The following is a 12,444-nucleotide window of genomic DNA, read 5'->3' on the forward strand; positions in this document are numbered from 1 at the left end:
AATTCATTTTAAACCTAAATTTTTGCTACTATAGTAACTATGGTAATAATTAAACAACACCAAATATTGACTTTATACATTCTGGATGTATTGCATGTAAAGGGTTACGAAGTTTTACCACGCTAAAATGTACTTGTAGTCCTCTTCCTTTTCATGAATTGTCCTCCTGGGGATAGGCACTAACTACCGCAGAGAAGTCACGAAGATTAAACATTTTTGAACGCTTGTTGCTCTGCCACGCATGCGCACATTAGATGAATGTGAGCCGAACAGGAAGCGAGGTAGGCGCAGATGCTGGATTCTACTCGCTTCATTTTGTGAATGCGTGACTCCTTTGGGTGGAAGAGACTAAAGTCCTTAAAAGATCCAGCAAGTGGACGGGAAGCCTTGCTTTGGTGGTTAACAACAGCCGAGACTGCCTCGACTGTGAAATTGGGAGCTTGAGTACGAGGAAAGGGTGTGATTGAAGCCCAACAGTTGGACACAGACTGCCCCCTCCTCCCTGCTGGATGCTAGCTCGGTAGCGTTTGCATGTCGTAGCACTCCTAGTTAAAGTTGTGTGTGGTCTACATTTTTTAATTTACTCGGAGGTCAGACGAGAAGAAGATGGGATGTACTCTGAGCACGGACGACAAGGCGGCACAGGAGCGGAGCAAGATGATCGACAGAAATCTTCGGGACGACGGAGAAAAAGCCGCCCGTGAGGTGAAGCTGCTGCTGCTCGGTGAGCGAACGATAGATGAACGGGGGTCTCGGTCTATTTGCTGGCGAAGGACCTCCCCATTGCCTACTAAAAGCTGCACCCACAACCAAGCTTTACACGTTAAAGCCATCTGTTTTTTGATTGTTTGGGTTTTTTAATAGGTTTTATTCTGTTCACTGCGGGAATGTGTAGTAACGATGTGGGTTTGACTCAACTCCTAACACGGTGAAAGAAGTGGAGACATTTTAGGGTTTTAGCGTTAATGGTGGTGCTGCGTTAACATTAGCTGAAAAGTTGAGCACCTCTCTCTGTTTTTACCCCATTACATTAAAATAATCTTAATCAGCTTGTCAGTTGGCAGTAATGAGATGTATCCCCACCCTAGCCAGCCGCTAACGTTAATGCCCAGCACTGGCGTTAAGTTAGTAAGTAAGCTAATTTAGCTAGGAAATTAGCCACTTAACGTTAGCTAGCGCCTTAGCATTAGCTCGGATTAGTTGGTTATCTTAGAGTTCAACCCTAAATGAGGTACATAGATTGGTTCAAGATTTGGTCGTTGTACAGTTGTCGTCTTAAATTGTATATTTGGATATTGCCCTAATTTGCAGTTTATAATCACACAAGTCACTGCGGTTTTCACATTTAAAATGTATCCGAAGGATAACTATGTACAGGATATGTCAGTTTCAGAAAGAGATAGCTAGCCGTAATATACAGGTAATATAAGCTACTCCCCTTAAACTTTCTGTAAGTCTTCTACCATGTAAAGCCAGTATCAAGAAACATGTCCCCTCTTGTGTATTAATAATAATTTGAATCAAATAGTAACTTGTATATGACTGAGTGTGTGTTCAGTCTTCATCCAAATTTTGGCGATTCATGGGGTGTCTGAGAGGGAAAAATAACTTTGTCCATATTGTGGCCAAACATACAAAGTTGTGTTCACCCCCCTCTTTTGTCATCTGGAACAAGCAAGTGTGTTTTCGGGATCCATTTCACTGAATTTAAAAGCAATCTTTAAAGTTTTCACAACAGGAAAGACAAAGGAAGGTGGATTAACAGCTAATGTTCCAGATTATATATATTAACACTCATGTACCAAAATTATATTTCTTGTGTAAATGTGGAATTTTTAACTGTTGTCATTGTAAAGTTCCATGTTTTCCCAATTCCCTGTATTACTGGCACTTGGTGACCACCAGTGCTGATTGATATCGGGAAAAGGCAGACGAGGTTGCCTAGCAACATGTGCAGCCTGGTTGACAATAATGTGAATCTTTGGCAATTATGTACACACAACAGAAACAGCTATTGCAGGCTAACTGGATGTTTGCCTGGGCCATGCCGTCTGCAAGCTGTTGCCACAATGCACAAGTGTCTGTCTTGCAATTTATCTTCTTTCAGGTTTATGTGTGTGTTGCGCCAGCGCTTATTTTCGTGCATCAAACACTGTTCTTTGCTCATCTGCAGCAGACTGGTCTTGTATGGGAGTCATTTGAGATGGACCTGATTTGAATTTTCATGGTTGTATTTTTCATGTCACGAGGATTGGGTTGTGGTTGATTGATAGTCTTATGGGGCTGTTTCCACATGACTGTGAACACACCGATGTAGTCCTTTCCCGTAATCGTGACATGGATTGTCTTTCATATCGTGTGTGTGCGTTTCTTGGCAAGATAGAGAGTGAGCGCATACTATAAATGACATGTACTCAACTAGTGTTTTGAGAGGGTTGTTTGTGTGCTGTACGAATGTGAATTATCAGATTGATTTATGTTTTGTGTAGAGGCTTTTGTTTCATCGCAGAAAAAGCAGAACTAAAGAGATGCTTTCTATGTTTATTTTTTGGGGGGTTAATGTGTAATCCTTGGTCCAGGTTCTGTAGCTCCTATACCATTAAACTTTCTTACTTTTTCCACTTTCATGTTGATAATTTTAACATTGAGGTGTCACTTAGGTTTGAGCGTGGGTTTGGTAATTGAAGTGTGTTGGGATGTTTGTAGTAATATTAGCTGTGTTGCAGCTTATCATATGGGACGGTGAATTGGTGAACCGTTCTCCTCACCAGGGAGCTCAGAGTCCCTGCAGTGGTAAGGTAATTAAAATGTTGTGCGCTCAGCTGAAAACATGCTTGAATCTCAGAGGGAGCTGAAGAGGCGTGTGTGAGTCTTTGCACCAAATGCTTCCCCCAAATTCAAGTAGTATATAGATTTAAACCATGGGCTCATTCATATATTGTTTGAAGTTTTATATTTTATATATATTATATGGCTTTTTATCGCGATGACCCGCTATTGCTTCAGTAATGTTGTATTCTGTTTTCACCTGAATAGAATGATCAAAATGAGATGCTTCCAACATGCTCATCAGCCTGATGCTGCATGAGATTCTAACCCTGGGATGTTTGAGCCGTCGTGTATAATCTCATTAACGGGAGGATCCAGTTGATTAATCCAATTGCGCTCTTGCACTGTGCACTGACTAAACCGGGATTGAGAGGCTTCGTCAGTGGCAGCGTGAACAATGACACCATGATGAGTGTGTGTGTGTGATTTTAAATCGCCATGGTGTATCCAACATATAGAGGAAACTAACATTGATGCGTCCTATTGTTTCAGATTATCAGATTTGTGTCTTATTCAGAACATCGATGCAACACATTTGGTTCAAAGTAATCATCTTTGTGTTCAATGTTGCTTTAAATAACTGTTGCCAGAGCTGAAATTGATAATGTCGATGATCATTCTTTTTTTTCTTTTTTCTTTTTTTTAGAAAATTGTGTATGATGTAAGATAAGTGGGGAAATTGGCACTGTTGCAACAGCAGAAACAGAAAAGTAGCAGCAGGAAAAGTACAAGAGCAATAAATAGCAGAAACTATAATAAATTACAATAAAACTATAATACACTGAGGTAACTATAATGTATGACTGTCTGTTTTGTTTTAGGTGCTGGAGAATCTGGGAAGAGTACCATTGTTAAACAGATGAAGTAAGGCTGCACGATTATTACCATATTCAACATGTCGGAAGCAATCAAATTGCATCAGCTGTTGTTTGTACAGAGAATCGCCTTTTTCCTGTGTCAGTGTCAATACGCAGGGAGAGGAAATGATATACTTGTCCATCTTTACTGCAAATCCCCTGTCGATGTAATTATTATTTAAATGTAATCGGTAGGTGAGACTCCGTCATCATGCTTGATGGCTGAAATCATCCCCCTGTCCATTCATTTGCTTTGACCCATAGAATTTACACTCCGTAGTTTATGGTGAACAATCAATCAATATCTCTCAAACCAATAAATGTTCACCTCCATTCATCACTGTGGGATTTATAATGCGTGACGGCAATTTTTGCATGATCTCAGAAATGGTGTGCACTTTCAGTACATTGTCGTGTTAACACCCATGTGGAACGTCCGAGGCCACTTCAGTAGGTACAGCTAATCCAGAGCGACTGCTCTTCCATAAATTCTCCCTTAAAAAATGAAGTGGTAGCTTGAACTTCAAATTTTACCGGCTGCACATTAAATCAATAATATACTATTGCGTTTTTGGCTGGTGAGTGGAGCTGATCTACCAGCCGCCACTCGGTTTTACAGCATTTGGATAGCAGCCGGTGCTAATTTCCTGCCCTCCATCAGGGGGTAGAATATTAAAAACATTAAATTGTACTCCACCACCCACTGCCCCCACATCGATAGATTAAAAGCCGCATTATTACCTCTGTTATTGCCTCAACAAAAGTAGATTTCACAACAGAGCTGTTGCATTAAAGAGGCCAGTGAGTGTACGTACACCGCACATGATTTACACTAAGGATTTGAATACTCAAATCAAATGGTACACTGTAAACAAAATTTGGATTTCAGAGCCATGATTCCTAATTATCCTTAGTTTCTTGTTAATAATGTTTGTCATAGCTGCTTAAGGAACACACACATCTACATAACCTAGTTTAACAAGACCTAGAGAAGAAGATTTTAAATATCGTCATCATGGCCCTTTTGATTAAAGAATATTCAATATGATCATTCATCAAACAAATTCTTGCATGTTATATTTACAAGTTGTTTAAAAGTGTGTCATATATTCCTGTCACACTCTTTATTTCATTTTCTCCAACAGTAATCTGGCCAATGTTTGGCTTTTTTTGTTTTTTAATTAATTGGTGTCAGCCGATTAACAAGCAGGCACATTGCGGGCAGCCCAATGCCAAGCCATTCTCCAGACTCACCCTTTGTCTGAAATCACTCACCATAATAATCAAGTTCAATTGTAAAATAGATTCAAGTGTTGAACAAAGAGATGCCGCTGGGTGCAGCCATTAAGTCTTCATTTATTAATATATATATATATATATATATATATATATATATATATATATATAGCACTTATTGAGAGGTTTTTTTTTTTAGAGTTGATACCTTTTAAAAATAATACTTTTAACAAGAACAGAGCATTTTAAACAGTTCTCTGCATTATTATAGTAGGATTGTTGGATTTGCACAAAAGAAAATTGACAAGATATCAGCCATTAGCTGTCCTGCTCTCTAAATATCAGCAGCTCCACCGGTTGACCTCTGGTCCCGATGAAATCAATTTAAGTTTTTTAAGCCCCATTTAGATGTTAAATTTGTGGATTGAAAACATGAATCCATGATAAAGTTCATTTTAACACCAACATAAAAACCATGTGGTTTGTGTTGTAGCAAACTCTCCACTCAGTTACCTCCATCTAGAGTTGGATAGATCACAGACGCATGTCCGCTTATCCATGATGAAGCTTCTTGGAGTTGCAACTCTGTTTTTGCCCCCCTGTGCCCTAGGATCATCCATGAAGCCGGCTACTCAGAGGAGGAGTGTAAGCAGTACAAGGCGGTTGTCTACAGCAACACCATCCAGTCCATCATTGCCATCATCAGAGCTATGGGACGCCTGAAGATTGATTTTGCTGAGTCTGCCAGAGCGGTGAGTGAAGGAAGCTGGTATTTTTTTATGTTATTTTTTTTCTATTCTCATGTGGGAATGGAATATGCCTTTTTTTTTTTTGCCCTGCACGAATATATGGCCTGTGCCACAAGGGCCACTTAGTCATATGACACCCTTCCCTACTGGGCAGTTTTGTACACCCTGTTTCTGCAGCAGCAGGTCATATACAGCTGGTTGGGCTTTAGCGTATCAAAGCATTTTGTTATAGGAGACAAAAACTGACTTTGGATATATCAATTGATCCAGGCGGGTTTGGAGGAACATGCCAGATTTGTTGGTTTCTGCTTGTGGATACCGCTCTGTGTTCTTGTATCACATGCACATGCCTGGTCTTCTGGGTTCAGAGTTTGAGACTAAAAGCCTTACTATTTACAGCTGCGCCTGTTGTTGATGTGTTTGTGCGCGTGTGAGACAGGAAGAGAAAGCAAGTGTGAGAACGGGGTAAGAAGGGCTGAGCAACCAATGCACTGCATGCTGTTCTACAATGAAATAAAGTTCTGCCCTCTTTTTTTAAGCACCAAAAACTACAGAAAATCCATATGTTTGAGCTGGTGTTGATGCTTCTTTACTGGAATCGATTCTAGAAACAGAGAACTGGTCTGCTGTGCTACTGACCAGGACATCTTGTCTATGTACCAGCATGTTAAGCTACTTTCTTTAACTCTCTCTGTGTGCAATATATTGTTAGGAAGAGCTGCAAAAAGTGAAGATTGCAGTATTTAATTCTTCAGGCTTAAGTTGTTTTTTTTTCCCCCTGTTAATCGGTTTTTTTTTCTCTCTCTCTCTCCTGGCATAACATGAGGCTTAGTCATTGCCTCAGCGTGACTAGTCTTGCTCTGTCATCGTGACCAGTTGACACCCAAAGCCTTTCTTTTCTCCTTTTTCTCTCTGAGATATAAGTTTCTGGACACCAACCTGCCATAGATTTTTTTTTGTTTTGCTTTTAAAATGAGATTTTATGCAGAATTTAGAAGTTTACAGGACTGGAACAGAGCCAGTGATTTTTTTTTTTCCCTTCTTTTTCTGAATAGTTGCGTCACTCCTTGACTGCCTTTGATTAATTGGAATATTACATTCAGACAGATGCAGTCTTGCAGAGACAGTGCATTTTTCATTGTCAGAGTTTAAACTAATTGTAAATTGGTTGTTCATTTACATTTAGCTTGAACTAAAATTCGATCATGCACACTTTGCCAGCAAATGATGCATAAATACACGTTTGTCTCGTTAGGATGATGCGCGGCAGCTGTTCGTGTTGGCCGGTTCAGCTGAGGAGGGCTTCATGACAGGCGAGCTGGCCGGGGTCATCCAGCGGCTGTGGAAGGACGGAGGAGTTCAGGCGTGCTTCAGTCGCTCCCGGGAGTACCAGCTCAACGACTCCGCAGCCTAGTGAGTAGTGCAGACGCGACTGCAGGATCCAGTTTGAAAAGAGCTGTTCTTACTATCTTTCTTTAAAAATCTGTCCCCCGCCCGCGTCTCCCCTAAAGCTATCTGAACGACCTGGACAGAATATCACACGGTGCCTATGTGCCCACCCAACAGGACGTACTGAGGACCAGGGTCAAAACTACCGGTATCGTGGAAACACACTTCACTTTCAAGGACTTGCATTTCAAGTGAGTATATCCACCAAAGTTTGATTGGTGGCTAGGCCCCATCCACAAGGCGGCTTCCCTCCTTATGCTCATATCATCATTGATTACCACTCCTAAAAGGAGAGTACTCACCACCAAGCTCAGTGCCGTCCTAAATCAGTCTCATCTCGCAGCGGCATCAACACAAGTGATTTGGGTCTGACTTATATGTTCGATAGATATAATCCTCCAGAGAATATAAAGTGGCTACCTGGAAACATTATCATGAAGGCTGATGGGATGGAGGATCGGGGCTGTGGCAGGATTTTTAAGTTCTGCATCTTTTAAGGAATTCCAGTGCAGGGTTGTTCTTTGGGTTTTTTTTTTTTTATATTATCTGTCACGTAGAAACAAAATGACTATATATGGACAGTGTTGGGCAAGTTACTTCTAAAATGGGATATGTTAGTGTCTATTTGTTTTAGCATGTTGTGTTTGTGTGTGTGTGTGTGTGTGTGTGGGGGGGGGGTTATGCACTGTTATTGTAACCCATTAGCCTCAACTCTATGTATGTATTAATACAGCTAATAGAAACAATTGCTATTAGTGGAGTTGACCTACTATCTATTTATGCATTATATCAGCATCATGAGCTATTGGATTACTTTAGGAAACGCCTGACAACATTAACTCAGTTATGCTGTCCGGTGTTTGGAGCCGAAGCTTTTAGAGCTGTGCTCAGTCCGGGATACTAGACTGTGGTTTCCGACTGAAAAGAGTTTGAGTACATAATGCATTTTTTCCACCTTTTTGAAGCATTTAGATGAACATTAGGATTCATTTAGAAAGTATTTGATACAGTGGTTGTTGTCCTTCTAAAAGTGGATCGAACAAGTGAGCTGCTGTTGTAAACGACATCCGTAGCTTGGATATGTCTGTCGATGGTGTTATGGTGCAGATGCATGAAGCTGCCAAAAAAAGGACACATCTGATATAACAAGATAAATCACCAGAATGCAAATCATACCGTATATTCTGGAGCTGTTGTTACCCACAGGCTCCTTTTCTGGGGCTGTTATTCTGGGAAAAATAAACTTAATGCCTTCCAAGACATTTTTAGGTGTGAAGTTTCCCTGGGGAGTAAGATCATGTGTTTTAGGTGCATACCTGAAGACTGGCTGAGCATGGATAAATATTTAATGGGGAGATTGTTGGTGCTTGTGTGAAGGCCAGGAAATGGCTCATGGAAGAGCCGAACGGTAAGCACGTGGCTGGAAAATCACGTTGGACACTTAGAAAATGGACAAGCTGACAGCCTCTGACAATCATGAGGTATAATTATTTCATTTGCCATAAACAAAAATGGATTAACTGTGTTGCAACCCAGAGGTTTGATTTTAATTTGGCAAATTAGAGTAGTAAAGATCACTCCCAGTGTGTTGGGTTTTTTTCTTTGATTTTATTTTTGTCGTGTGTATGTGTGGGTTGTGCAAAAAAAAGAAAGAAGTAAACAGTAGAATTACATCATGCAATAAACATGATATATATGAAATGGACAACTTTAGCGCTCCCTCCATTCACAAAGGGGGTTTAAAGTTGAAATATTAAATAGTCAAGTTTGACTTATAAAAATCTGCACCTTCACATGTTAACTGGAACGAATTCAGAACGACCCTTAACCCTTCATAGTTCAGTGGATTTGCATTCAAGATGGCCGTGAGTATGTCCATGTTGAGTTTGATTTTACTCCACTGCTTTAGGAAAATGAAGCACATTTTATTCACAGACATGTTCTTGCTTCCAGCCCTGAGCGGCACATGTCAGGGAATCTAAATATGTGGAGGATGTTTTGTTCTAAACCGTTTGAATCTGCCATGTCTTCAGAATGTTTGATGTAGGTGGCCAGAGGTCAGAGAGGAAGAAGTGGATCCACTGTTTCGAGGGCGTCACTGCCATCATCTTCTGTGTGGCCCTGAGTGATTACGACCTTGTGCTGGCCGAGGACGAAGAGATGGTAAAAAACAAAAAATACTATGAATGTTTTTGCACTTACCTGCACATTTTAAATTCCATCTGCGATTGTGTGGTTGGCTACCATCGTCTTGTGTGTGTTCCTGCTCTCCTTCAGAACCGAATGCATGAGAGCATGAAGCTGTTTGACTCCATCTGCAACAACAAGTGGTTCACAGACACCTCCATCATCCTCTTCCTTAACAAGAAAGACCTGTTTGAGGAAAAGATCAAAAAGAGCCCTCTTACAATCTGCTACCCTGAATATGCAGGTGAGAGACACGCGTATGCACACACACTTGACTGAGCTCACGTGCCGAAACTGTGTATGGTGGTGAATCATTGATAAATCATAAATGCCATTCAGATCTATTTAGTTGCCTGCTGACCACAAAAAACACACACACACACACATACATACACACACTTGACTATGTCTGAAACCTTTTAAACATTTTTGTAGTGTTCTAAAAACACAAGTAGGTCCAGGTTATTCTCCCCATCTGTTTCCCCTCACTGTCAGACTGTCTGCTCTTTGTGGCCCTCCAAAGGTGTGGCGATCTCTAGATCTTACAACTGACACAAAGATGTTTCTTCTCACTGCTCTGCTGCTGAACTGTGTGGGCTGCCCCACGTTTCTGACAATGTGCCTTTGTTAGTTTCCCCAGTAGTTCTGTTTCACACGTGTCTGAAAAATGTCTTGTGTCACAAACTCTGGAACTCAAGGCCTCTGTGTTTGCATTTTTGCTACTTCTAACATTGTATAAACTATTGAAAATAGCAAAACCTTCCATGTACTCACAAATGTTAATGGCAGAAGTTTTAGGACGGAAACTCGGCCTCCTCAAGTTCAGCATGTATGATAATCTTTCAGGGTACTTTTCTGTAAAACAAACATCAACATGTTTGTGAAATGCTCTGTCAGTAAAGTTGCTTGGTGGCTTTCATATTCAGACTTCCATTGTTTGGTAATAGAAAAGAGAAGGAATGAGTTTGAAAAACCAGAAGAAAGTTAGCATTGTTGAACAGCCATGGTTTAAAGTCGGTTGGGTTTTTGAAAGATTTCTGGAACACACCTGATATAAGGTCAGTGGTTTACGCGGGCTGAAGGTCTTGTGTTTTGTTCTACTGCATAAAATAAATCAGTTGACCCTTCACTTGGTAACACTTCAGAGGTTGTTTTAAATAGTAAACATCACACAAAAACAGAAGAAGTGCTAAGCTAGCCGTGCTTCACCGCATAATGTTAGCTTTGCACCTCCGATGATTGCATTGAAGCTTAAAAAGTCATAAAAGTGTTCTTTTGTGAAGATGTTCTCGCTGGGGGAAAAAAATCAACATGCAACCCTCATCAACCTCAGAGCTCAGAGCTCGTTTTCTGCAGCGATCCAAAATCGGTGTAAAAGTCCCACTGGCTTTTTTTTCTAGGGAACACACGACAGTGTTAACTCTCACGTTGGCCGACAAAAATCCCTCATCACCATGTAACTTATGGTTATGATCAAGCGAAATCCATGTTGACATTCTGTAGTCTGATGTCCCGCCAAGGCTCATGCCAAGAAAACCCCAATTTTAAAAAAAAAAAAATTATCAGACGGTATCAGAAATTTCAGAGGATCATCAGAGTGTGACTGCTGCTGTGACCGACAGGACGTCATCTTGCCAAGAGAGAGAAGCAGCATGAGATGACGCACTGATCAGCGTGGCTATGCAGGCGTGCTCACGATGACCTCAAGCTTTCTTTGTAAAATTAGCATCCCAAGCTGGCCTGGTTTTACCAGCTAAGACCGTGCCCACACCCTTCTCCAAATAGAAGTTCTGATTGAGTCATTGTGCAGTGGAGAAGCATCAAGATTCATAAATCCATGTCACAGTATGACAAGATTTCAAAAATCTCAGACGGACGCTGTATGATGTGATGAATCACCATGATGTTTTTCCTCTTCTGATGGTACTGTATCCATCATGTCCGTCGCTTCCCTCAGGCTCCAACACTTACGAGGAAGCAGCAGCTTACATTCAGTGTCAGTTTGAGGACCTGAATAAGAGGAAGGACACCAAGGAAATCTACACCCACTTCACCTGTGCCACCGACACTAAGAACGTGCAGTTTGTGTTCGATGCCGTGACTGATGTCATCATCAAAAACAACCTGAAGGACTGTGGCCTTTTCTGAAGGTACGAAGGAGAAGCCATGTGAGTGCTGTCAGATTTAGTTAGTTTTTTTGTTTTGTTTTTTAGACTGCACCAAACAAACATTGATAAGAAGCTGATCAGGACATATTTGAATAATTAGGTCAATATTATGAATGCGCTGTGACAGGGGAGACTTTTGGTAGGCAGATGATTTTTGTTATTTATTTTTCCTGAAGCATTCTATGAATCTTACCTCATTAGCTAAGTGCTGACACTGTTTTTTTATACCCACTCTGTTTGTTTTCCTTCTGTCCAGGCAGCCTTGTGGCCGACTTGCCGAGTGACTTTATTCAAGGGGAGTCTGAGCTTCATAGACACTGCTGAGAATGTCACTTTTAACTTCTTATTAACTTATGTTCATCTCTAAAAGTTTTAAAGACAGAGTGTAGAAAAAAAACATTTTGTGTAAAATATTTGTACAACTGTCTATGGTTGGGGATTTTTCACGGTTTTTAAAATGTGCTTGTTTTACCTATCATTGTTTTTGATTTTTATATGGGGGGGGGGGCATAACTTTTTTTTTTTGTCCATGAATGAGTTTTTCTTTTTTTATTTTTGTAGATGTGTCTGCCTTGCATGCCTTAGGTGCAGTGTTTTATGTTGATTAGCTGTTAGGTTTATGTAGTTGTTACATTCAGCACTCCCCAACAAACACACACCCCCCCTGTCCATACCCTTTTTTTTTTGTCTTATTGTCTTTGTCAATTTTTGTTTTTTGTTTTTTTTTTTTTGCCTCCTTGGGCAAATCCAGCAAGACCAAGTCACTCTACAGACCAATCCACTCTGATGTTCTGTGAGAGCTGCGCGTAAACCTGTTCAGACGTAAGGTTTGCATGTGAGTGTGACCTGTGTTATGAGACCAAAAGCCTGTGTGAGGGATTTGGGCGCGTATGGATGTATGCACAATAGAAAACAAAGGGACTTTATTCCTCTGCATGTCATCCTCTTTCAAAGTTGAACTTTTTTTTT

At 40.7% G+C, this 12,444-nt stretch overlaps 1 protein-coding gene across 3 annotated transcripts; it reads left to right on the forward strand.

The window, feature by feature from the left end:
- Positions 1-252: 252 nt before the first annotated feature.
- Positions 253-12,240, forward strand: LOC147258737 (guanine nucleotide-binding protein G(i) subunit alpha-1). Of its 3 annotated transcripts, XM_086208733.1 has the most exons (9): positions 255-724; positions 3,651-3,693; positions 5,533-5,674; positions 6,927-7,084; positions 7,183-7,311; positions 9,154-9,283; positions 9,398-9,551; positions 11,265-11,457; positions 11,732-12,240. In XM_086208733.1, exons 1-8 carry the CDS (start codon positions 607-609, stop codon positions 11,453-11,455), a joined length of 1,065 nt encoding a protein of 354 aa, XP_086064859.1. In that variant the 5' UTR covers positions 255-606; the 3' UTR covers positions 11,456-11,457; positions 11,732-12,240. The 3 variants fall into 3 exon arrangements, with proteins under 3 accessions (XP_086064858.1, XP_086064857.1, XP_086064859.1); XM_086208732.1 differs by having other exon boundaries at positions 253-724; positions 9,154-9,551; positions 11,265-11,475; XM_086208731.1 differs by having other exon boundaries at positions 253-724; positions 9,154-9,551.
- Positions 12,241-12,444: the final 204 nt, after the last annotated feature.

This window comes from Aulostomus chinensis, chromosome 7 (genome assembly GCF_037954235.1).
Source record: "Aulostomus chinensis isolate RoL2024-O1b breed Wild chromosome 7, RoL_Achi_v1.0, whole genome shotgun sequence".
Taxonomy (NCBI): domain Eukaryota; kingdom Metazoa; phylum Chordata; class Actinopteri; order Syngnathiformes; family Aulostomidae; genus Aulostomus; species Aulostomus chinensis.